The 24,029-nt window shown below is 62.3% G+C and overlaps 9 protein-coding genes across 9 annotated transcripts; all 9 read left to right on the top strand.

Annotated features, from left to right (window-relative positions):
- Window positions 1–442: 442 nt before the first annotated feature.
- Window positions 443–763, top strand: LMJF_09_0860 (conserved hypothetical protein; the record flags this gene model as incomplete). Its single annotated transcript, XM_001681208.1, has 1 exon — window positions 443–763. One exon carries the CDS (start codon window positions 443–445, stop codon window positions 761–763), a length of 321 nt encoding a protein of 106 aa, XP_001681260.1.
- Window positions 764–1,471: 708 nt separating this feature from the next.
- On the top strand, window positions 1,472–2,479 carry LMJF_09_0850 (ras family protein-like protein; the record flags this gene model as incomplete). Its single annotated transcript, XM_001681207.1, has 1 exon — window positions 1,472–2,479. One exon carries the CDS (start codon window positions 1,472–1,474, stop codon window positions 2,477–2,479), a length of 1,008 nt encoding a protein of 335 aa, XP_001681259.1.
- Window positions 2,480–3,369: 890 nt separating this feature from the next.
- LMJF_09_0840 (conserved hypothetical protein) lies at window positions 3,370–4,536 on the top strand (the record flags this gene model as incomplete). Its single annotated transcript, XM_001681206.1, has 1 exon — window positions 3,370–4,536. The coding sequence occupies one exon, from the start codon at window positions 3,370–3,372 to the stop codon at window positions 4,534–4,536; it is 1,167 nt and encodes a 388-aa protein (XP_001681258.1).
- Window positions 4,537–5,216: 680 nt separating this feature from the next.
- On the top strand, window positions 5,217–7,547 carry LMJF_09_0830 (DEAD/DEAH box helicase-like protein; the record flags this gene model as incomplete). The annotated part of the gene is made up of 1 exon (XM_001681205.1): window positions 5,217–7,547. One exon carries the CDS (start codon window positions 5,217–5,219, stop codon window positions 7,545–7,547), a length of 2,331 nt encoding a protein of 776 aa, XP_001681257.1.
- A 1,086-nt stretch (window positions 7,548–8,633) lies between these two features.
- On the top strand, window positions 8,634–10,226 carry LMJF_09_0820 (conserved hypothetical protein; the record flags this gene model as incomplete). The annotated part of the gene is made up of 1 exon (XM_001681204.1): window positions 8,634–10,226. One exon carries the CDS (start codon window positions 8,634–8,636, stop codon window positions 10,224–10,226), a length of 1,593 nt encoding a protein of 530 aa, XP_001681256.1.
- Window positions 10,227–10,813: 587 nt separating this feature from the next.
- Window positions 10,814–11,458, top strand: LMJF_09_0810 (conserved hypothetical protein; the record flags this gene model as incomplete). The annotated part of the gene is made up of 1 exon (XM_001681203.1): window positions 10,814–11,458. One exon carries the CDS (start codon window positions 10,814–10,816, stop codon window positions 11,456–11,458), a length of 645 nt encoding a protein of 214 aa, XP_001681255.1.
- Window positions 11,459–12,842: 1,384 nt separating this feature from the next.
- Window positions 12,843–16,703, top strand: LMJF_09_0800 (kinetoplast-associated protein-like protein; the record flags this gene model as incomplete). The annotated part of the gene is made up of 1 exon (XM_001681202.1): window positions 12,843–16,703. The coding sequence occupies one exon, from the start codon at window positions 12,843–12,845 to the stop codon at window positions 16,701–16,703; it is 3,861 nt and encodes a 1,286-aa protein (XP_001681254.1).
- A 1,158-nt stretch (window positions 16,704–17,861) lies between these two features.
- Window positions 17,862–21,602, top strand: LMJF_09_0790 (conserved hypothetical protein; the record flags this gene model as incomplete). The annotated part of the gene is made up of 1 exon (XM_001681201.1): window positions 17,862–21,602. The coding sequence occupies one exon, from the start codon at window positions 17,862–17,864 to the stop codon at window positions 21,600–21,602; it is 3,741 nt and encodes a 1,246-aa protein (XP_001681253.1).
- A 441-nt stretch (window positions 21,603–22,043) lies between these two features.
- LMJF_09_0780 (conserved hypothetical protein) lies at window positions 22,044–22,835 on the top strand (the record flags this gene model as incomplete). Its single annotated transcript, XM_001681200.1, has 1 exon — window positions 22,044–22,835. One exon carries the CDS (start codon window positions 22,044–22,046, stop codon window positions 22,833–22,835), a length of 792 nt encoding a protein of 263 aa, XP_001681252.1.
- Between the last annotated feature and the right edge of the window lie 1,194 nt (window positions 22,836–24,029).

Raw genomic sequence — 24,029 nt, 5'->3', positions numbered from 1 at the left:
CCGCCGCCGCTCCGTCATCCGCATCAACCCTTCTATGTACTCTCTTTCTCGTTATTCGATATCCGTGCTCCTCCACACAGGCATACGCAAGCATGTACACGCATGCAACCGCGCGTGTGATGGAGGGCACGAAATGTGGTTTTCATGGCACCGTTGAAAGCCTCTTGAAAGCGATGATTTTGTAAGAGAGAGAGAGTTAAGGAGGTGATGGCGGGGCTCCTCCCACGTGCGTCCGCCACGCTGGCGCGGATGCCGCGCGGCGCGCCGCAGGTACACGCCTTCGGTTTTATGTTTTTTTGGGGGGTCTATCCCCCCCCCCTCCCCGACTGGCAGCGCTGCCCCAGCCCACCTTCAAAGTCGCCCCTCTCGCCCCATCTCCCCCCCCCGTCTGAGCTGCACGCATACGTGCACACATGCATACGCGGTCATCGCACAGGCAGCCATGAACTCATACGTAAAGCGCTACGTCGGGACCGACCAGCGAGTGACACAGCTCGTCGGCTTCAAGCGGGCAAGCGAACGGCGCCTCGTCGTGGTCTGCGCGCTCTCCGCTCTGGGCATCTACTGTGCGGTCTACTTATACGAGGAGAAGGAGCGCAATCGCCGCCACGCGTCCATCAAGAAGGACATCGAGCGAGAACGGTGGCGAGCGCGAGAGCTCGGCTTGGCGGCGCCGATCGACGACGGATTCGCGGAGCGGTACGAGGCACTCGACGGCAACACTCGTGCCTGGCGTCAGCAAGCGTTGAAAGGCAAGGAATGAACGACATCTCTCCGTCCCGCGTGGCGGATGCTGAGCAGATGGACATGGGTGCGCTCTTTCTTGGAGGTGTTCCTGTCAGGACTCGATACGTCCTATTTTCTGGCACGCTGCGTGCTTCCCTGTATCTCTTTCTGTCAAACCTCTCCAGTGGCGGTGCCACACGCGCTCCGCGGACGAGGGGGAGGAAGGTGCGCTCGGGGATGTCTTTGACGGCTGTGGTCGCGGATGTACACATCATCAGGTGCACCACCAGGGAGAGCCCGGTGCATTGATGTGTGTGTGTGTGTGTGTTTCTGGCGGGTGCTGCGCATGCACAACGCGTCGCTGCTGTGTCCCTCAAAAGCAGCGGTATCAACGCAGCGCAGCGATTCGATCGTCTTTGGCTCTTCATCTTACGCAGACACGCGTACAGGCGTGCGTTGCCGAATCCCTTGGTGTCGATGGGGGGCAGGGGCGTATACCTGGAGCACCCGTATGCAGGTGTGCCTCTCCGCTGTGCTGTCGCTCTCTCTCTTGTCTCTCGGATCACAGACAAGCCTGATGTACTCCAACCGTATCACATGCTCGCGTGTGCGCGAGTGCCGGCAGTTAAAGAGAGGACGAAACTCGAACCGTGGTTTGCTCGCCTCATCATGTGCTCCCTCCCCCACGCACACACACGCACACACCGACGCAAAGGGGGGTCGGTACGCGTTTGCCGCGGTCGGGATGCCCCTGATGATGAGCTGCTGGAGCGCCAGAGCGCGCACGCTCTCCCTTTACACTCCCGCCCTCCCCCCGTTCTCTCCCTCTTCTCAACAGATCGTCCCTAGGCATTCACGCACTGCGCGCGCTTCTCTCCTCGACACACGCCCGCGCCTGCCACTCGTCCTAGCTATGCCTGCTGCACCCGCCCTCCCCACCTCGTTGGACTATCCACGCATCAAGCTGCTTGTCATCGGCGATGTCGGCGTAGGCAAGAGCTGCCTCATCAAGCGTTACTGCGAGGGGCGGTTTGTGGCCAAGTATATCCCCACCATCGGCATCGACTTTGGTGTGAAAAAGGTAGAAGTGAGCAAGGCAGCCGTGCTACAGCAACGCAGCAGTGAGCCCTCACCGCCCGCGGCAACGGCTCAGAGCGGCGGCGGCGCCTCCTCGGCCATCCCCCCAGCGGTGCGAGTCAACTTCTGGGACGGCTCCGGTGACGGCGACTATCGCGAAATCCTCAACGAGTTCTACGAAGCCGCCCAGGGCGTGCTGCTCATGTACGATGCCCGGAACGCGCAGAGCTTCGCCGCCCTGCAAAGCTGGTGGGAGGAGCTCACCGTGTACTGCCAAGGAATGCCCGCAGCAAGCGGCGGCGGCGGCGGCGGCAGCGGCAGTGGTGGTGGTGGTGGCAGCAACCCTGCTCTGGCTGGTAACGCGGCCGCGGCTGGCGCCGGTGGAAAGCGAGCGTCCGCCTCCAACATCGTAACGAGCGGCACCGCCGCCGGAAAAGCAGTCGGGCGCACCGACGGCAGGGCACCGATTGTGGTTCTTTGCGCGAACAAAGTCGATGACACGGCGGTTCCCGGGGCAGCTGCGCCGCGGCCGCGGGCTGTCAGCGAGGAGCAAGGACGTGCCTGGGCACGCGAGCACGGCTGTGCGGCCTACTACGAGACGAGCGCCAGCACAGGGCAAAACGTGAAGGAGGTCATCGAGGACTTGGTGGTGTGGATGGTGGCCAAGTTTATGTGATGGTGCTTGTCGTCGCTGGCGTTTCCTGCAAGCTATTGCGCATTGATTTTGATACGTATGGCACGGCATCGCAGGTTGGATGCGTAGCGAAGCAAGCATACGCGTGCGCAGGTAACACAGAAGAGTTCGGCGGCAGCTCCGCCGATCTTCCGCTGCACCACCGTCATCCCTCTGCATTCTCAGGTTGTGCGCGCAAGCGTGTGTGTGTGTGTGTGTGTGTGTGTGTGTGTGTGTGTGTGTGGCACGCAAACAACGCCACTTTACATCGGATAGAAGCTCCTAGAAGGCGGTGGGTGGCGTAGAGCTCGATGGTGACGAAAGAAACAACGACAAGGCAGCCGCGCATGGGGGGAAAGAGAAAATAATGGGAGAAGTGGGGGGGAGGATGCTCATAGGCGGCGAGGGAGCAGTACCCGGCGGGCAGAGACTGCGTGGGTATGTGCGTTCGTGTCACCACATACGCCTCTCTGTCTCTGCTCTCACCGTGTCGGCAGCGGCCCCGTCCACAGCTACCACTGGTCGGCTACACGCGCGCGCGCGTTGCTGTCGCCGGCGCGCCTATTCTCTCGCTACCCCTCCTCCCTCCCTTCTCATGGGCGCCGGCGAACGCGATTGTGGTGATCATCGTGTGCGGCCAACTCGGCGCTGCTGCGCTCATTCCTTTGGATATGGCACACACGCACATCCACACCTGATTTCTCTTCCGCCCCACGTCTCTCCTTCGCTGCCATCTCCGGCCACGGCAACACCGCCCTCACCCATCACTCTCGAATCCTTCCTCCTCTTCGGCGCATCAGCCTACGCGCCGACACACCAGTCAGACACAGACAGCACGGCCTATTTCTCGGTTCGAGCCACCGACATCACCGCCCTGGTCTCGAAAGGCAACAATGAGCGCACGCAAGTTTGCTGGCGAGTACGTCTCGCGACACCTGGACGGGCTGACGGTCCTGGCGTCCCTTGCGGACCGGCCTGCCGCTGCAAAGCCCGTTATTTGCACACACAACGGAAGCTTTCACTGCGACGAGGCGATGGCGTGCGGTCTGCTCCGTCATGTGCCCGAGTACCGCGAGGCCGTCATCCTGCGCACGCGCGACCCAAAGCAAATCGATGCCTGCGACATCGTCGTGGACGTCGGCGCCATCTACGACGCCGACACGAACCGCTACGACCACCACCAGGCCAGCTTCCACGGTACCATGACGACACCGAAGAAGGCGTACAAGACGCGCCTCTCCTCTGCCGGTCTCGTGTACAAGCACTTTGGCCGCCAGATTATCTGCGAGTACGTCGAGGCGGTGCTGCAGCCATCTTCGCCGGCGCGCGCGGCGGTGCTGAGCATGACGAGTTGGTCGGAGAGCCGCACCGGCCTCTCGGAGGCGGAGCTCGATGTCCTCGAGGACGCCCTCTACGCACATTTCGTGGAGCAGGTGGACGGCATCGACAACGGTGTCGAGTGCTGGGGCCTCGCCGACCCAGCCGTCGGAACTCTCGTGCCCAACTACACGCAGAGCACGAGCCTGTCGCAGCGCATTGGGCAACTGCAGGCGTACTGGAACGAGCCGGAGAACGGCGACGTCGTCGCCGAGAACGCGAACTTTGCGGTGGCCGTGGAGATGGCGGTAACGGAGTTCTTCAAAGCACTCACGTACCTCTCCTTCAGCTGGCTGCCGGCCCGCTCCATCGTCGAGGCTGCCTTTCAGCGCCGCCACGAGTTTGACGAGAGCGGCAAGATCATGGTGTTCAAGGGCGTAAAGGCATGCCCGTGGAAGGACCACCTTCTTGAACTAGAGGCAGAGAGCAACTGCCTTGGCGCCGTGCTCTACGTGGTCTTCTCCGACGGCAAAGGGTGGCGCGTGCAGGCGGTGCCCAAGACAAGTACTAGCTTCGAGAACCGCAAGCCGCTGCCGTACCGCGGCCTGCGCGACGATGCGCTGAGCGCAGCCTGTGGCATCGAGGGCGGCGTGTTTGTGCACGTCTCCGGCTTCATCGGCGGCATGAAGACGTTTGATGGTGCCATGGCGCTGGCGAAACAGGCGCTGGTGGTAGTGAACTAGTAAGAGCGATGCAGGACATCGTTACTGGTTGCACGTGAAACCCGCATTGATGCGCGCGTGCCGTCTCAAACTTCCTACACACTGTGCGTGTGCCTTACTAAGTAATCTCTCCCTCTCGACAAAGCACTTGTCGAAGCGCTGTCGCGCGAGAGGTCGCACGTGTGTGTGTGTGTGTGTGTGTGTGTGTGTGTGTTACGGTTTCTCTTCGTGCACGCTCTTCTCTCTCTCTCTCTCTACGCCACCTCCGTCATGTGAGGCGTACACACGCGCACGTGAAGGTGCTGCGTCACGAGTCCGTGCCGTGAGACGCACGCAGCCTCCGCTGCCGCTAAAGGAGGCGCACGCGCCTCCCTCCCTCCCTCCCATGGGGAGAACGCTCGCGTGATGGTGAAGGGAGGAGGTCGCCGCGTTCGCACACCCTCTCTCCGCCCTCAACGTACGCCCGCACGCATATGTGACGCACTCCCACGCAACATCCTCTGCTCTCCCTCTCCTTCGCCCACACACACACACACCCTTTCCAATCCCGCAGCCGTTCAGACCGCCTGGGGTGCTCTGGCGGCCATCATCTGCCCCGGGCGGATTCCGCATACACGCACACGCACCAAGCACATCGGCACGAGGTGCGCCGGTGGCCAAGGGCCGCATCTGGACGAACGCTTTCCTCTGCCCAAGCAGCGATGGCGGTGGCATCGACGCGGCTTCCCACCGTTGGATGCAGCTGCTCGGTGGCCACCCTCGCGTACTCTCGCACTTATGTGCGGAGCTCCAACACCCGAAGTACTGGAAGCAGCAGCGGCAGCATCATTTCCTCATCCCTGCCGTGGTCGCAGCACCGGTGTCAAGTGCGCACCTTGATTGTGCCACGCCAGCTGAAGGCGTACGGCGGCACCTTCAGCCAGTCGATTGGCGAGCGCGTCGACCACGCTGCGAGCCACCAGGTGCTGCAGAGTCTCTCCCCAGCTCGCACCGCGCAGTCGCCGCTCCTCGCCAAGCCCGTTAAGACAAAGGTAGTGGACAACTTTGCCGACATGCTGGTGACTCCGGCGCTGCAGGAAGCGCTCGCTGACATGGGTGTCTCCACACCATCGCCGATCCAGCAGACCGCCATCGAGGCCGTGCTGCAGCGCAAGAACACCGTCATTGCCGCCCCACATGGGGAAGGCAAGACGCTGGCCTACCTGCTGCCTCTCTACCAGAACATGGAGAAGGACCGAGATGTGTACAAGATCCCGCTGCGTGAGCGCCGCCCCCGCATGATCTTGCTTGCGCCGACAAAGGAGTTGGTGGAGCAGCTGCAGACAGTGTGCGCGCGGCTGGATGCCGCGACGGGCCTGACCTCGGTGTGCTTCACATCCCGCAAGCGCTCCAAGTACCACCTGTCGAGGATGCTGAAGAACACCATGGCGGACGTTCTAGTCATGGACCCGAAGCTCATCCTACGACTCCTACGCACACGTCGCCTCTTTATCGAAGACCTGCGCTACTTCGCCGTAGACGAGGCGGATGCGATGATGAGCTCTCTGCACGATCACGACGCTGTGCAGCTGCTCATGAAAGTGCAGAAGCGAAACCAGTTCAAGTACCTCTGGCCTGTGCAGACGCAGTACGTCTTCGTCACCGCCTACATGACGCGCAAGCTGGAGTACATCGTCGGCCGCAAGATCAGCGATCCGGTGACGTGCATGTTCCGGCAGCTGATGCACCGCCCGCAGGCGCGGCTGCGTCACCGCTTCTACGCGATTCGCCGTGAGCCGGAGAAGTTCACGGTGCTGATGCACCTTCTTCGCAAGAACGGACATGTGCCGCTCCCAATCGACACAGACGTTGCCGAGGTGGACGTGCACACGAACCCACGCAAGCTCTCTGGCTCGCTGGCCGAATGGCATGAAGCGGTGCAGCGATGCGCGTGGAAAGAGCAGCATGAGCAGGAAAAGAGCTCTGGCAGCGGCGAGGCCGTCACCGATGACGTCGTGGACGTCGATGAAGTTGCGGTAAGGGCCCCGGAAGAAGCGTCTGCAGCCGTGCCTTCGGTGGGCCTCTCTGCCACAGAAAACGCAGCGGCAGACGATGACTACGACCACGACTCGTACGCGCGCTACACGCTCGAGCGCGTGCGTCCACTTCACTGGGAACACCTGACCACGGTTGCGGCACCCTTCACATGCCCCATTCGCCGCACCGTCTTCGCCGAGGGTCGCCGCACCATCATCTTCTTCCGCAACATCGACGCGACGACGGCCGTGTTTCACCAGCTGCGCAGCGCCGGCTTTGCCGTGTCGCTGCTGCACGCTTCGCTGCCCTACAAGGTGCGCAAGGAAATGTACGCCGACTTCGCCTCTGGTCGCACGAACATACTCTGTGCAACGGACGTTGCCGCGCGGGGGCTGGACCTCCACGTCGACATGGTCATCAACTTTGACGTGCCAACGAACGCGCTCGCGTACCTCAGCCGCAGCGGGCGCACGGCGCGCATGGGGCGAGAGGGGCAGGTGCTGAACCTCTACAACAAACACCAGGGTGTCATTGTATCAGCCATCAAGGCGTTCCTGAAGGACAACCTGCCGATGGAGGGGCTCACGAATCGCAAGGCCGACATGATGCAGCCGCGCTACGCCGAGTGGCGCACCCATAAAATCAACGCTCTGGCCCGCTCGTACGTCTCCCTCATCACGCGCAAGACCATCCCTGCCCATCTGGAGCGCACGTACGTGCACCACAACGCGACATGGCGGCCGGTCTTCCATCCACAGAAGACCGGCATCCATGGCGGTGTCGCGCCGAGGCAACAGCAGAAGCTGATGGACCGCGTAAGGGAACAGGCCGTGTGGTTCCGGCGCGGTCAGTTGGCGCGGCGCAAGGGCGGCCGCGCCAAGTTCGGCAGCCGCACCATGAAGCACGGCGTGTGGAACGATATCGGTGGCGTCGCGTCGCGGGAGGTCGTGAACGAAGCGCAGAACCCATCACCAGCGGGGCCGAACTTCGGGCCGCCCAGTGGTCCTCCGCAGTAACGGGGAGGGCATGTGCACGTGTCTGTGTCGTTTTACACGCTGGAGGGAGATGCAGGGCGGATGCACGATGCCTGCGCGCGCCACTGTCATCGCCGCCACCGCGAAGCAGCCGAGTACGTGAGGAGGCGGCGTTTATTTTGTTTGTTGTTGGTGTTGGTGTAAGCATAACGGAGCTGCTATCGGGAGAGAAGGGCTCGGGAGATGTGTGGGTGCGCTCAACCTCGCGCATCACTGCCATCATCGCCTCGACGCCCGCCCACCTACCCCCTTTAGCATTCACAGAGAGGAAAGAAGGCCATAACAGGTGCTCGCGCACATAGGCGTGCGCATGTATCTGCGCGTTATGTGGAAGGGGGGGGGGAATCAGCAGGGAAGAAGCACCACAGCCCAGAAGATGCCACAACTTTTGGGCGACAGGGGATGCATGCGAAGGAACGCACTCGCGACGTGTTAGCCTACGCGAGTGGACTGCGGAGGCGCCTGTACTCTTGTATTCGGCTCTCTCGCAGACTCACTTGTGGCGCCTCCTTGCACGTCACGTGCGGCGCAGCCATACGTGACGTGCAAGGCACGCGTGCCGGCGTCTTTCCATCCGCCACTCCCTCTCCCTCTCCGCTCACTCGCGTATAAAACATGCTTCGCGGATCAAGGGCCGGACTGCTTGTCGGCGTTCGCATGTCCACATTAACGCTGTCCGTCTCGCCCTCGCCCCTCTTCGCTGTGCTCTCACAAAGTGCACACGTGATACGCACACGTACACACGGCAAGAGAGCGAGAGAGACGTACACACACACACACACACATCAACAGTCGGAGGCGCGCCTCCTTCGAGCTTCCCTCGCTCGCTCGCTCACTCCTTCTTTGCCCGTCCAACTCCCTCCTCCCTCCCCCCATCATCATCATCATCATCCCCTCGCAATCTTATCACCGTCGCCACAACCGCATCACCCGCTGCGATCAGCGCGTGCCCACTCCTCGCGAACCCTCTGCTCCACTGCGATGGCCTCGCTTCTGCCGCAGCAGGTTTTGCGGTGGCGTGTCTCCCGTCGCCAACCCGGTCGGACCCCTGTCTCCGCTGCCGCCGGCATGACCGTTATTCTTGTCGTGTGTACCGTTGTCTTCGTCCTGGTGCTGGGCAGTGCTACCGTAGCGGACGGGCGACCGAAGCAGCCGATATCGAAGGGCAACGTGGCAGAGGCGTCGTCGCACGCGTCGAGCTCGCTATGTCCTCGCTGCCCACTGTGCTCGCGGCCGGGGACACCGATAAAGGAGCGGCTGAAGTATTGCCACGCTACCTCCGGGTACATCTTCTCTCTCTTCTCCTGGGGGACCTCTGCGCTGGCAGGGAAGCAGCGCACCGGAGTCTCGAATCGCGAGCAGCGCCAGCTCTACCCGCTGGAGCTTCCATTCGCGACCGACGACGCTGTACGTAGACAGTGCATGCGCGATATGCAGGATCTTCTTCTCGCCCGTGTGCGAGGCCAGCCGCAAGTCGTCATGCCGCTGCTCGATGTGCTTCGACGCAAGCTCGCCTACCCACGCGAGCCGGTTGTGGTGCACCTTGCCGGGGATAACGGCGTTGGCAAGACCCACACAGCACGCCTCGTGTCACAGGCGTTGTCGCTGCGCTGTGCGCCTGACCGCGACGTGTGCGATGCTGGCGACAACCTGCTGACTATTGCTGGTACCGGTTTCGACGGCCTGTCGGTGGCTGAGGCGCGCCAGCGCATCATAGGGCAGATCATTGCCCACACGGATTGCTATCCACACGGAGTGGTGCTGATTGATGACCTGACCGCCATGGACCCTTCTCTCGTCAGCGCACTGGCGCCGCTGTTTGGCAGGGCAGCTCACTTCCCAGAGCAGCTCACGCGTTCCTCCAGTGCCACAGCCGCAGGTGCGAGGCATGCGGCGGCGAAGTCGCTGCAGACGATACACGCGTCGACGAAGGGCCTCGGCCCCGATGGGGGCACAGGCTCGGCAGCGAAGAAGGGCGAAAGCGAGAAATGGGAGGCGGCCGCTGACACAGGCGGCGCACAGCCGGCAGCATCAGAGATGGCGAGCTCGAGTCTTAGCAGTGGACAGCCGCCGCCACCGCTTTCGCAGTTGATTATCTTCATCACAACCGACTTCGGACGACAGGGCCGCACTGTTGGCAAGTCGCGCACCGAGATCGAGGCGATGATACAGCACGACTTTGCGGACCTCTATGGCACCCTTCTACCCGCCTATACCCGTACCTTCGTCTACTACCCCTTCACCTCGGCAATGGCCGAAGACGTCGTGCGCAGCGCCGTCACCGACCTGCCCTGCGCGCTCGGCGAGCGCCTGATCGCCTCCAGCACGATTAGTGATGAGGCTGTCTCCTTCTTGGTTCAGCAACACCGTCAGCTGTGGTCCGGAAAAGAGAACGGCCACGCCCTCCGACGCCTGGTGGAGGACGAAATCGTATCGCAGCTGATTGTGTACTGGGAGACGCACGCGCAGCAGCGGCACTTCGAGCGGCTGCGGGTCCACTTTGACTTGGACGAGGCGAGCATGCACGTGCTGCTGCGTACCCCGCACACATCTAGTACCATAGCATCACAGCCTCCAGCCGCGCTCTCGTCGGCTGAAGCACGTGCGTATGACCATGGCGGAGCCGACGACAGGGACGGGGAGGAGCGCGGCGACCTATAGACGGTCCGCATCTCCGGAGATGTAGGGATGCGGTGATGAGGGCCCTCCCGCTGACTCCCCCCTCCCCCCCCGCCTTCTCCCGTCGCATCTCGGCACAGCGGTGGCGAGCCCAAAACGAAAAAGAAGGTAAGGAGACACGCGACGGGATCGTCAACAACACCCTCGCACTCGCTGCCCGCGCTCTTCGTGGGCACTGCGGTGTCGAACCCACGCTTCCCGAACCCTGCGCCGCGTCGGCCACCCGAGTCGCTCCCGCCCCTCACCACGCGTGCGGAACGGAAGAGTTAACCTGCGACTGTGACTGCAACTGCGGCAGCCGGCTTGAGGATCAGTGGTACTGCCGAAGGGGGAAGGGGGTGGAGATTGGGGGGGGGGGGGGTAAGGGGCGGGGTGTGAGGCCTCGCTTGCTGACCCGCCTTTCCTCCCCATCCCCATCCCCATCGCACTGCCCCCCCCCCATGAGCCGTCTCGTCATGACGGCGCCGCCTTCTCTCCCTCCCTTCCTCCTCCTCTCTGGCGCATCTTCGCCTCCCCCTCCCCCCATCTCTCACACACACACACACACACACACACACACACACACAGCGATGGCCTCCCTTGCCCACCTCTCTACCCCATTGCCGTCAGAGCCATCAGCTGCAGCACCGCCGCCGGCCGCCAGCGCTCCCGCTGGGGCGCTGCACCTGGAGCGCTTCCTGGAGTCCGTCCTCAAGCAGAACCTCGATACTGTCCTGTCGCAGCGCGATGAGCTGTACGCGACTGTGGCGCAGTGTGCCCAGCTGCGGTGGCTGATGGATGACATGCAGGCCCTATCCCGCTATCACTCCTTCATCGAGGCGTCCACCGCCGCCGAAACGGCGGCAGCAGTGCCGCTCTCTGCGTTGTCGCCTGTAGCTAGCGGTTCACCCAACGCATCGCTGCCGCTGATGAGCAAGCGCGCGCAAGCGGATGCCTACAAGCCACCTCAGAAGAACAAGGTCTTGGTGGACCTTGGCAACCATTTCTACACGCAGGGCGTTGTCAAGGACGCGGGCGTTCTGTTCATGAACATGGGCTGTGGTGTTGTGCTGCCCATGTCCCTCGATGAGGCTCGCGAGTTCCTGCGGAAGAAGGAGGCGGTGGTGCGTCGGATGATCATGAACAAATCGAAGGAGGCGCTGCGCATCAAGTACCGCATTCGGCTGGTGACGGAGGCAATCGCACGGCTTCACGAGCGACACCTCGGGCTATAACGCGTGGCAGGGCGCCATCACCATCCCTCCCTCTGCCTCTCAGCTATGCGGAGGCGGGGCGACGTACTCGCAAGTAATGCAGCGCGCAACGTGGCGCTGCGACTACAAGGAAGGATGCAAAACTCAATGGCAGACAGTGTGCCATCACGCATCACCGGACGCTGCCGCTTGGTCAAACACACCCCGCCTTTTCCTGAGTGGGGCGGAGCAGAAGGTGATGAAGGGGCGTACCGTCACACTGATGCTGTCGCCCTTTTTCCTTCTCTCTCGCTTACTGTTGCAGTGGTGCGGCTCTCTGTCGATACTGTCAGAGGGTTGCCTCTCCGTCCACGCACAGGCGCGCACGTATCTGTTGCGTTCCATACCCTTACCTCTTCTCTGCTTCCCTCACCCACCTTCACGGGCCATGTCATTGCCCATACACGCGCCAGTTTTGCCACGTGCGCCAGAGGTCATACCCTGCACCGTCGTCCTCGTCGCCCAACATCTTCACCCGTGCGGATCTTCAAGCACCATATGCCACGCGACTCTCGCCGGATCAGTGGCATGATCACGCGCACGCACAGAGTTGAGCGTACGCACACACACATGCGTCTCTATATATGAGACCGCACTCACCTCTTCTGTGTTAGCTGTGTTGCGCTTGCGCCGCTGTCTTCGTTGGTGCCATCAAGCTGCGTGTGTGCGTGCGTGCGAGTACTCGCCTTGTATGTGTAGCAGTTCTGTGCGACTCTTGTGCCTCCCTTTACCCCTCCACCACCGTCAGTGCGTGCAACACGTACACGCGAGCACGATGCGCACACGCCTTATCCGATACTCTGCTGCACCTTACGCTCTTACACAGACTATGCTGATGTCTCTGCGATTTTTCTAGAAGGCACTGGCACACACACACACACACACACAGCATCGTGCGACAACACCCACCCAGCGCCCTGAGCACAGCGCAATAGCCACAGCCCAAGAGAACGTGCACCCCAAAGGACGCACATCCCGTTCGACAGATCCACAGATGCACGCGGAGTGCGGCAAGTGATATCGAGCGAGAACAGTACGTGGAATGGCAGGCACGGAGGCGTGTGAATCCGCAGCAACCTCCCCGGTGCTGACGGTGGGCACCATGGTCGCCTACGAATGTCTCCTCGACGAAACGACAGGGACGGCATCGTGGCGGGTGGGATCCATTCTGGCGCTCCCCTCCTCCCCGCCCTCCACCGGTAACAATACCGTGGAAGGAGGCACCACTGGACCCGCCGGGAGAGACGCCGAGTCCAAGAATGGCCCAAAGTCGCTAAAGCCCACACCGCAGAAGGCGAGCCGCGACGACGGCAGCGCTCCGGCTGATAAGGAGGGCAATGTTGCGGTTGTGGCCACCCCGCCGCTGATGCCGGCATCTGCGTGCCAGACGGTGCTGATCCAGCCATGGATCTCGCTGGCGTCGACGGCTGGTTCACACGGAGACGCTGGGCACGCCAGCCCGTCAGGTGGCACCAGCCGTCGCTCACCCTCACCCAAGCAGCACGGCGTCACGCCAGCCGTTCGCCTAGCCGAGATCAACGCCATGCAGAGGGAGCTCGAAGCAGTTGAGCACTTTGCACGGAGTGAAGGCGACGGCGGCGATGATGACGGAAACGACAAGCGACTCGCCGGGGAGCTCTCGCAGGCGTACACGCGCGTGCTCGCCCTCAGATCCCAGTCCAGAGGGTACAGCAGCCTCCGCGCCGACGACCCGCACCGCAGCAGCGAGGAGGGTACCACCGTCGTAGTCGACGACGACGACCCAAATCCAGAGCTGACCCGGCAAATAGAGCACAAGCTCGCCGAGTTCCGCAAGCGTATTGCGAATATGCTTAGCGGTATGAAGACGGTGCGTCGGAACCAGCGCGAGCTGCAAGCGGCCCAGAAGAGGGTGCAGGTGTCCCTCGAAGACGCGAAGCGGCAGCTGCGCGAGGCACAGGAGAAGGTACAGCGCATCGATAAACAGCACCTGCGCGAAATTCAGGGCTACCGACTGCCGCCGGTGGTGGTGAAGTACGTGATGGATGCCGTGCTCTGCGTGCTCGGGGAGAAGGCGAAGAACTGGACCGAAGTGGTCACTGCTATGCGCAGCCCGTCCTTCATATCGAACGTTGTGTCCTTCCACCATGCGCAGCTCACGCCGGCAGACGTGCAGGAGTTGAAGAAGAACTTTATATCTAACCCGCGCTTCTCTTACGCTGATGTGCTCAAAGGTAGCCACGCCCTTGGTCAGTTCCACGAGTGGGTAATACGTCAGCTACAGCTGATAGAGGCGGAAAGTGCTCATGCGAAGTTTATGGGGGAGAAGGGGGAGAGCAGCCAGGAGCTCGCCCTCGCCCGCAAAAAGATGGAGGCAGAAGCAGCGGAGGTGCGGCATCTCGAGGAGGAGCTCGAGGCCCTCATGCGCGAGCAGGCGCCTCAGCTGCAGGAACGGCGCTCCGGCACACTTAGCCTGTGCCCTACGGGCGGCAAGGCGCTGTCTCAGCGTCCCTCGTCAACTCTCACAAACGCCCTCCTGCCAGCGTCTGAGTCTCAGGGAGCGGCGATGCCGGGTCAGCAGCGCTCCCGCCGGCCATCGATGCACGCCGTCAGCGGTGCGGAAGCAATGGCAATCAATAACGGGGCCGCGGCAGTCGGTGACGGCGCGCGGCGGCGGTCGAGCACCTCGGTCACTGCCATCGCCGTGCCAGCTGGATGCGCTTCAGCGCCGCACACCGCAGCCGACGCAGCTGCTGCGATGACAGACAGCTCCATGGAGATGACGACGGACGGCGTGGCCGCTGTGAATCGCCCTCCTACTGCGGTGATGCTCCCCCAGCAGCAGCAGGTCCCGGCAATGGTGTCTCCGGGCACGCGGTGGATATGCCCGCATCCAGGCGCTCTGCACTGCAGCACCTACGTCCTTCGCAGCAGCATCCTGTGTGTCTTGGGTTATCAGCAGGAGCGCACGAGCGAGAAGCCTGGTGAGACCTCCCCTGACAACGGAACGGCAACACCAGCGCCGGACATGTTCGAGCTCACGACGGCGCAGCAGCAGTTTGTTGCGGAAGCCCTTCATGGCCCTGCACGGGCCCTGCAGCCGCCGCCACCGACATCCGCGACAGCGGGAAGCGCACGCTCCTCGCACGCGACCATTGTCACGCAGCATACAAAAATCTTCACGGGGAAGGAATGGGAAACGGTGGTGAAGGACTCACCTGACGAGCTGCACCGAGCCTTTGTGGAAGATGTGGCCATGATCTGCCAGGTGCCAAACCGCGCTGTGACAGGCGTCGCGTGGGTGCTCCGGGGCCTGCATGTGCAGTGCGCCGTATGCCACCCCTCCAGCGACAGCAGCGAGGCCGTGCAAGCAGCTATTGAGAAGGGGGCGTACCCGACAGTCATGGCGCTGTACGCGCAGCGGCAGTGCACACCTGACTCGTTGGCCGAGGAAAGCACATGTCAGCAGCATCAGGCAGTGCGTCTGGCGTCAATGAAAGAACAAATCCGGGCGGCGCAGCAGCCGGGGGCGGAGGCCCGCTGCGAGACTCAGTCGCTGCGCGATGCCTTCGAGCAGGAACAACAGGCATTGATGGAGCAGGTGGCGGTGGCGCAGACGTCGAGTCAGGCGGGTGCCCACGACGCCGTCCGCGCGGACCTGACCCTCCAGGAGGCGCTTGAGGCGCGCACGGCTCAGCTCGGGCACGCCCAGGCGGCGCTGGCAGAGAGCCAAGCGAAGGCGAACTGCGCGGAGGACGAACTCGCGACTGCGCAGGTTCACCTGGCCTCGGCAGAAGAACGGGCAGCGAAGGTAGAGGCCGATGCCGACGCAGCCCGCACCGCGGCAGATCTGGCGGCGATACACGCGGAGAAGGCCTTGGAAGATCTCGGGAGTCAGCTGCGCGCCGCCCACGCAGCCTTTGAGGGAGAACGGACGAGACGCCAGACAGAGCTCGACGAGGCGCAAGCCGCAGCGGCAGCGCGCGAGACGCGACTTCTGCAGCAGCTAGACGCCTTGAAGCAGCGGCTGGCCGATGCGCAGCCGCGCGAGAAGGTCGTGGAGGAGGAGAAGACCCGGCAAGATTTCACGGCGGCGGCAGATGCGAAGCGAGCGGCGGAGCACGCAGCCCAAGTGGCGGAGCTAGAGCGGAAGCTGAGGGAGGCGTTGTCAGCACAGGCAGCTCTTCAGGAAGAACACAAGCACCTTCGCGATGAGCTGGCGAGGGCTCAAGCGCAGGCGGCGGAGAACGAGACGACGCGTCTTCAGCGACAAGAAAACATGGAACGCGTGCGAAAGCAGCGGGGGTATCAGCAGCAACATGGCGCCGAAGCAGCTGCGATCCCTTTGGTGCACTGCAGGAAGAACTGTTTTGAACGCGCCCAGGTGCGTGCAGCCGAGGCGGACGCAGCCCTTGTAGAGGCCTTGCGTGTGCAGCTGACCGCAATCGAGGTGGCCATAAACTTCTGCAGGGCAGAGCTGGAGGTCCAGAAGTCGGCGGAGGCGGCTTCACGAGAGCAGCAAGCGGTGCGGCGTGCGGCAGTCACAGCCATACGGGAAAAGATCGAGAATCTCGCTGAGAATTTTACTACCGTGGCCGCCGAGAGGCAGCGCCAGCCCCCTCAGCAACTCGCCTCGGAGAAGGAGGCGCTCATCGGTGAGCTCATCGCCCAGCTTGAAGAGGTAGAGCACGAGAAGGCGGAGATCAAGACCGCAACTGCCCGCGCCCAGCGCTTGCTCGCCACGATGCAGCGGCAAGTAGCGGATGCGCAGGGACGCGCAGCGCAGCTGGAAGAAGCGCGTCGGACTGCATGCCAGGAGTTACAAGCAATGATGGCAACGGTTTCTGCTGAGGACGCTAGCAACTCTGTCACGGATGCGGAGCTGGTGCACAGTGGAAACATACAAGCCCATCAAGAGGCGCTTGTGGACATCAGCGAGCGCGTGATTGCTGCGTCGGCAGCGTTGACGAGCGCCAGCGACGCTCTTGCGACGCACCAACAGCAGCGTGCTGCGGAACCGAAGCAGGAGGAGGCGTTTATCGCCAACATATTCCGCGAGGGTGACGGCCGCCGCCGCCGCCCCAACCGCGAAGGCTCTGAGCTGGCGGCGCAGATAATGGGCGAAGTGTACGACGCTGCCACCGGCTCCTTCCTTAGCCGGCACCAGTGGACTTGGATGAATGTCTGCCTTGGTGTTCTGCTGTTGCTCTCCTTCACGACGCTCCAGTACAGGAAATACGAGGTGTGAGAGGCTGTTGGGTGTGGGCGGAGGCGGCGGCGGGGCGTAGGAGGTCGTGGTCGAGGTGGCGGTTGTGTTTTGTACGACACGAACTCATCCGCTCCTCGACCCCACCTCCCCCCCCCCACGGACACAGCCGCATCGCGCACGTGTGATGCGCGTGTGAGCACACCTGTCTATCTATATCTATGTATGTATATGCGTGTGTGTGTGTGTGTGTGTGTGTGTACTCGTAGCATGTGATGTACTCGTCGTCTTGTGTACCATCATCGGCTCGACGAAGCAGTGCCAACGAAAATGTATAATATATAAAGAACGAGAAAGAGGGTGGAGGGGCGAGCCACCCACCCCACCCCCTGCTCTGCAACAGCATCTGCACATGCGTGCCCGCTCACCAGGGACTGCACGAGCATGAGAGAAGGCGCCTCCAGGGTGATGGGGGGGAGGCCCGATGAGAAGAAACAGCAGCCGTCACAGTGTGGCCTTCCGCACCCAAGCATGCTCCTCCACCCGCGCTCTACAACCTCCCCATGCCTTTCTTGTGTGCTACTTGTTTGCTCATTCCACTAACGTCGAGCGCATAGACGCCCCACATCCTTCTCACTGTATCGCCGATTGCGTGGCTGCGTGCGTGCGTGTGTTGACTGCCTCAATACCTCCGCCACTGCTCCGTAAACGTTGTGGTCCTCGTTCTGTCACTGCATCTTTTCCGGTTTTCCCAACGCCCATAAAACGCAACGGTGTTCCTTGGTCACTTCTGTGGACCGCTAAGTGGCCTCGTTGCCTGTCTTCTGTCCTGCGCGTGTGAATCCGTGTGTGTGTGTGTACTCCGTTGTTGTAGACGACTCGGTGTGTTTACTCATTTATGTTTCGGGGCCTGCTCGACCTACGAATCCACTCCCCCCCCCCTCCTCCTCTCTAGCATCTGTTCTTAAAGCACGGTAGCCACCTACAGGCGCGCCTCGTCTTGCGCCTATCACACTGCCCCCTCCCCTCCTTCAGCATCACCCCTGCCGCCTCTGCCACCGCCATCATCACGGCGTCTTCATGCAACTGCGCACCCACATAAACGTCTCTGCTGCCGTTGTTCTGCGTTGATTTTCGGTTCTGTGTGTGTGTGTGTGTGTGTGTGCGTATCACGGCCTTACGCAGCGGCAGAATAAAGCCATGCCGTCGCGTCGCAAGCCGCACAAGCGCGATGGCCCTCAGATGCCACAAGCAGACGCAGAGGAGCAGCAGCCAAGCTTGGGTGTTACCGAGGACGCGCCTGCGTCGGAGCCGAGCAGCACAACAGCAGTTGTGCTGCAGCCGTCCCCAGTGAGCGGAGGCGACACTGACGACGACTCCTACATGTCTGTCTTGACTGACGAAGAAGACTCATACCGCCTCGTCATTGAGCATGACGAACACTTGGAACGAACTCGTGCGTACGCAGACTTCCACGGCCAGCTCGCCTGCATGAAGAAGGCGGCAGCCGGAGCAGTCGGCCGCGACAGCGACGTGACGTCAAGACGGGTCTTCGACGTATCGGCCATGCGCACGGCACCAACTTCTCCAGAAGTGCCTCCGACGACGCCCGCACCGCTCACCACTTCACAGCAACAGCAGAGCGCCGCGCTGAGCAGCCATCCCTCGCCCATCCCCCTCGTCCGAACGCCGACCAACCGCGGCGACGTTTTTCCAGGCAGCGAAAACCACCTGGCGACACCGCTCATGTGCATGGAGCGCGGCGCCTCTCCGTCTCGGCCGCCCAAGGCGTCAGATGCGAAAGAGGTGACCCGGCTGCAGGCCGAGAACACGCGAATGGCAGTGGAGCTGCAGGCGAGTCAGGAGGCGGTGCAACGGCTGCACGATTCGCTCCTGGAGGCTCGCGGGGCCCTGCTCCATCGCGTCCGCGTCGAAGAGAAGGACGGCGCCGTGGGTCAGGCGGCATCGGAGAGGCAGCAGCACTCTTTCCCGGCCGCCACCGACGCATGCGAAGCAGCAGCGCAGCATGTTACGTCCAGACGACCTCCGCTCGCCACTCCCACCACAGCCTTTTCTCCCTCCAACTCGAAGTCACCGGCGCCGGCCACTTCCGTGCCGACAGCCGCGTCCTCGTCCGCGGGCCACGATCACCCGCCGCCGAAGGCGCTGCTTCGAAGCCCCGCCAATCGCCTCAGCGACGGCGGCGTTGGTGCCCTCTGCCCCCACTCGAGCACGAAAAGGCTTGACGTGGCCGAGTTCTTCTGGGCTTTGCAAGTCGCCCCACCGCCATCCACGCTGCAATGCGGGTGCACATGCAGCGATCGCTGCCAAGCATCGGCCACGTCCTTGTGCAGAGCACCAGAGATGGCGGCCGAGGGCACCCCTTTCGGCGGCGCGTACGGTGCGACGAGCCGGCCAGTAGAGGGGGTGTCGACAGCGTCGGCGGAGAAGCCGCCGCCTCACCATGTCTCGCGCTACCACCTTGACCACTGGCACGATCCGCGGCAACGACAGGGCGCCGAGACGGAGGCGGTAGCCCTCGCCTGCGAGAGCGCCTGGTCGAATTCGGACTACTACTGCTACCATATCAAGGAGATGTCGAGCCTGCGCGTGGTGTCCTCTCCCGACGAGGCCGTCGATGGCAGTGGCTCCACAGTGCCCGCCATGAGCGACAGCGAAGTGGGTCGACGGCTTCTCCACCACATCCCCGCTGCCGCGTCGCCGCCGTTAGCCGAAGGCAACACCCCGCTGTCGAGCCCCACTCCACACAGCACCCCGGTGGCAACAACGACGTGGTCGGTGTTGGAGGGGACGGTGACGTCAGTGTGGTCCCCGGCGAAAACGAGGAGCGCGGCCATGTTGACCAGCATCGTCTCCTCACCATCCGAGCGTTGCTACTGGCTGCCGTACCTTCAGCGACTGTGGGTGACGTCGGTGTTGCGGCATCTGCTGCTGTTTTTCTTGGTCACAGCGATTTGTGTGCTTCTCTTCATCCCTGGCGTTGTACTGGCCACCGTGAACGTCTTCGAGGCCGCCGAGGGGGAGGACTTCTACGCTCTTCACAACCGCTTCGGCCGCAGTGCCATGCTCGTCGCGGCGAGGCTGGATGCGTGCACGTTCGTGTTCTTCGCCTTCTTCGGTGCTCTGTGCATGATTAGTCATCCGCAGCAGCAGCAGTCCTTGTCTTCGGTGGATGCGCAGCAAGCAGACGCGGAGAAGGCAGCGGCGGTTTCGGTCCCTGAGGCTGGGTCCGCGGCTTCCGCCACCACCGCGGCGAAGCAGCCGCGGAGTAGCATCTTCTCTGTGAAGTCAGTTGGTACGCTCGTCCACCTCATGCTGTGCGCCGGCACCGGCCTTATGTTTTTGGGCGCCCTTCTGCTCCGTGAGGGCTGCCGCGATACGAACCTGTCGCTGGCCATTCTCGGCGAATCCTGCTACGGCGCGGGGGAGGCGTTGCTGCTGGCTGGGCTGGGCACCGTCGTGAGTGCGGAGGTTGGCGTTGCCGCCGGTGTTATTGTCAGCTTGCAGATCCTACTCTTCTCGTGGCTTATCGTGAACGCCCTCGGCTTCTTCGTCCTCCCCAGCCTGAGCTACTACTTATACATCACCGCGGCTATGTTGAACGCGCTTGTGTACGTGAACGGCTTCATTGGTGCCTTGGTCTTCAGCGTCGTGATGCTGTGCCCTCGTGACCTGATCGAGCGTGCCGTGCGAGCAAGCGGGAAGGATATCACGCCGCGCAAACTGTGGTCAGCCGCGAGGCATGACGTCTCGCTCTGTTTTCTTCTACGTGCTCTGACCGTTGGTCTACTGACAGCGGCGGTGGTGCTGCTCATGAGCTGCGGGTTCGCCGTCTTCATCCCGACGCAGGCGGCCGCCGCGGCGGTGGCCGAGTCAACCAAGTCGCACGCGCAGATGAGCACCAGCACCGACAAGGGCTCGAGGGCCACGGAGGCGACGGAGTCTCTCACGACCTATCAGGACAGCTGGACCACGCACCAGCGCCACGCACCGGTGCTGCTTTTCACGTATGCGCTGGTGACGATGCCGATGTGCTTCATCCCGCGCTTGGCAGCGCTCATCAACCGATGGTGCTCGGTGCCGCTGCTGACGACACTGCTATGCGTCATGTGGATCATCAGCACGGGGGCCTCGTGGGCGCCAGTTCTCGGCCTGGGGGCGTTGGCGTCGAACAGCGGCGGCAAGGACGGCGTAGCCATCGCCACGGTCTCGGCAGTGCTGTCGCGGTGTAGCGGCGTTTGGCTTTGGCTGGCGGAGCGCCACTTCCTGAATCCCTGCATAGACGCCTGCGCGATCGCCACGGGCGTCATCTACACCGTTGTCGTCAGCAGTCTTCTGCGCTCGATGGTGAATGCTGGGGTGCGGTTGCCCGTCATGCATCCAAACCGCTGGCGCATGGCCTTTCACGAGCGAGACCGCCACTCGGCAGCCGCCGCAGCGCGCTTCCCCAGCGAATCGACGCCTCTCCTGGAAACTAGTGCGCAGAAGGGGTGTTGCAAGAACGCCGAGGCAGCAGCGGCGGGAACCGTGTGCCCCGACACGGCGACTGCCCCCCATGCAGCTTCTGCTAACGCCCCCACGGCCACCAGAACGCACACTCCGGAGGAGTCGAAGACCTACGCAGAGGAGCTGCAGCGCTGTGTGCAGATGCAGCTGCGCGGTGGCCCGACAGTCATGACCGTGCTGACGTGCATGCTGATCATGGTGGTGCTGCTCCTGTGCGTGGCGGTGATGACAACAGCGGCGGTGCTGCTGATCGACCGCGCTGAGTCGCCCGTGTACGTGAGGCGCCTCCTGCCTGGCGTGACCTTGGATGAACACCTGATCGCAAAGACTACCCTTGCGCTCGTGCTCATCGCGGCGATGCTGGTGCAGTGGGTGGAGGTGGCCCACCGGTTCCGACGCTGCCGTAGCAGCTGAGGTGTTTTCACGTGTGTGTGTGTGTGTGTGTGTGTGTGGTGTATGTGCGTGTGGTGAAGCACGAGGCAGTTTTGGTGTAGCAGATGTGGGTGCTCTGCACTCTCTGTGTGTTGAATGTGTAGTGATTTCGAGATCGTGTATCTACGACGCGTGAATCTCGTGGATGTGTCTCGCAGCACACCCCCGCAGATCGAGGAAGGCAACGAAGAGGGGGAGTCCAAAGCCTGCGGGAGTGCTCAGAACGAAACGCGGACACGAGGCGTGTCGTGTGTGTGTGTGTGTGTGTGTGTGCGGGGGAGAAGAGGCACCCTTGCCTCGGCCTTTCGCCCCCACCCCATCCTTCATGCATGCTCTTCAAATGCCTTCCGCTCTTGATCCCATCCATCTGCCTCTCACACCCCCATCTCTCATGCGCCTGTAACGCGGCACAACACACGAACAATGCCGCTCACCTGCCGCTCTTTCTGTGAGTGGGCTCTCGCGTACATGGGCACACAGGAATACACCCCTTCCATCATTCAGCAGCGGAACAGCATGGCAGCCGCTGAGCGTGATCCGGATGACCGCAACGTGCTGGACTTCAGCACCTACGAGGACTACCTCGATCAGCAAGTCACCGGCGAAGACCTCTTTTACCTCGAGGACCAAGATGCAGCGCGAAAGATTGTGGAGCTAGGGTACAAGGGCAAGGATGTGCTCAGCCGGGAAGAGTTCGAGGCAGCACAGTATCTAGCCCGTACTGGCCCGCTTAAGCGACGCGAGAGCGCCGAGGTCATCACGAGCGCCGGCAAGGACGTGAGTGACAGCCCGCTACTGACTGCGCTCGCCAAGCGCGAGGAGCTGGTGCGCACCGGCAAGCTCGCAACGGTGCTGTTCCTGCGCGACTACGTGAGCGGGCAGGAGGTGTCCGCCTACATCGACTATGGCTACCGTCTGCGCAGCGAGAACTTCGAGGCGTACTTCAAGAAGGACAAGAAGCTGCTGCCGAAGCGGAGCGACCTCAGCTACTACAACTGGAAGACACACACGCTCTTCTACAACAACAGCCCGACCTTCCAGGTGCTTGCTGACAGCACACTGGGGCTCGTCATGAAGCACAAGCGCGACCGCAAGGCCATCCACGTAGACCCGAATTCGCCATCACCCGGGGAGAACTGCAGCCGGACTGTGGTGCCGTGTAAAGACTACCTGCAAGCTGTCATCTACGACCATGTGACACGGCGCAAGAACTGAGTAGCGTGGGCGAAACAGACGCGACTCCGTGTGCGTACGCGCAGCAGGCTGCTGAGCGTTGCCGTCGCCCACCTGCTCGCCCCCTCCCCCTCTTTTTTTATTCGGTGGTTGTCCGCATCGCCTCGATAGAGTGCGAACGCCTCTGCTTTCCATGTTGAGCGCCCTTCCCCTGTTGTAGCCACCACTACAGACAGGTGCACATGCGTTTCTCGCTCTCTACGCTGCTGCTGCTGCTGCTGTTGGTAGTGTTTCAAGTGCCGTGGGAGGGTTACTACTTAATTGTGTGCCTGTATGTGTGCGGCCGTGCCGCATGGCCGCCAACGCGTTGGACTCGATGTATCTCAGCTTCTCGATCTTGCTTTTCTCCTTCTCGGTGGCACTTGTAGATCTATGTGTAGGTGTTGCTCCGCCCTACCGATGTCCTGGTTAGCTCAGTGATATCCCTTCCCCTTCGTATCTGACTGTGATGTTTAGGCTGCCGCTGTACGCGAGGCAGTGGGCCGTGCGCCGCTCATCGCATCCAACGGAGAAGAAAAGCAAAGGCAGCGACGCCGTTGCCCTTCACCGCATGCCTCCATCCACCATCCGACACCATACGCCCCAAGACACCGGAGGGTCGTGGAGAGGAGGGTGTCACAGGGCCTAAGGGAAAGGGGTGGGTCTAATCAGCGAGAGGGCTTGAGTGGCGGCAACAACGGCAATGCTCGCATCCTTTTTCTTGCTCCCGACGACGCTCCTGACGGCAACACGTACCCTCGCCTCACCTCACCTCCCCCCCCCTCCCTTCTCCAACGCACTGCCGACCGCTTACGCACGAGAACAACACGCATGCGCACACGTACACATCACGGCACATTGGATACATCCCACAGCAACCTCAGCCAACGACCCTTCTCCTCTCTCCTCTATCTCTCGCCCGACTGACGTCTGCTGTCTCTCTCGCCTCTTATTCGACAAAATCGTCATTGCGCAGGCTCCTCGACGCCCCTCAACCTCTCTCTCCACCTGTCGATCACCGCCTTCATCACACCAGTACCCACACCACCTCTACCCTCTCACCTGTCCTTCATCTTCCGTACACAACCCCACCCCCTCGCACTCCTCGCGCAGTTTCGCAGGGCACCACCCCCTCCCTCATTCTGCACGCACACGTTTTAGCGAAGCGGGTCGTACATACGTGGTACATGCGTGCCC

Source organism: Leishmania major, chromosome 9 (assembly GCF_000002725.2).
Source record: "Leishmania major strain Friedlin complete genome, chromosome 9".
NCBI classification, from domain to species: Eukaryota; Euglenozoa; class Kinetoplastea; order Trypanosomatida; family Trypanosomatidae; genus Leishmania; species Leishmania major.
Note: the sequence above shows the minus strand (reverse complement) of the source record. Positions and strands in the feature narration are given on the sequence as shown.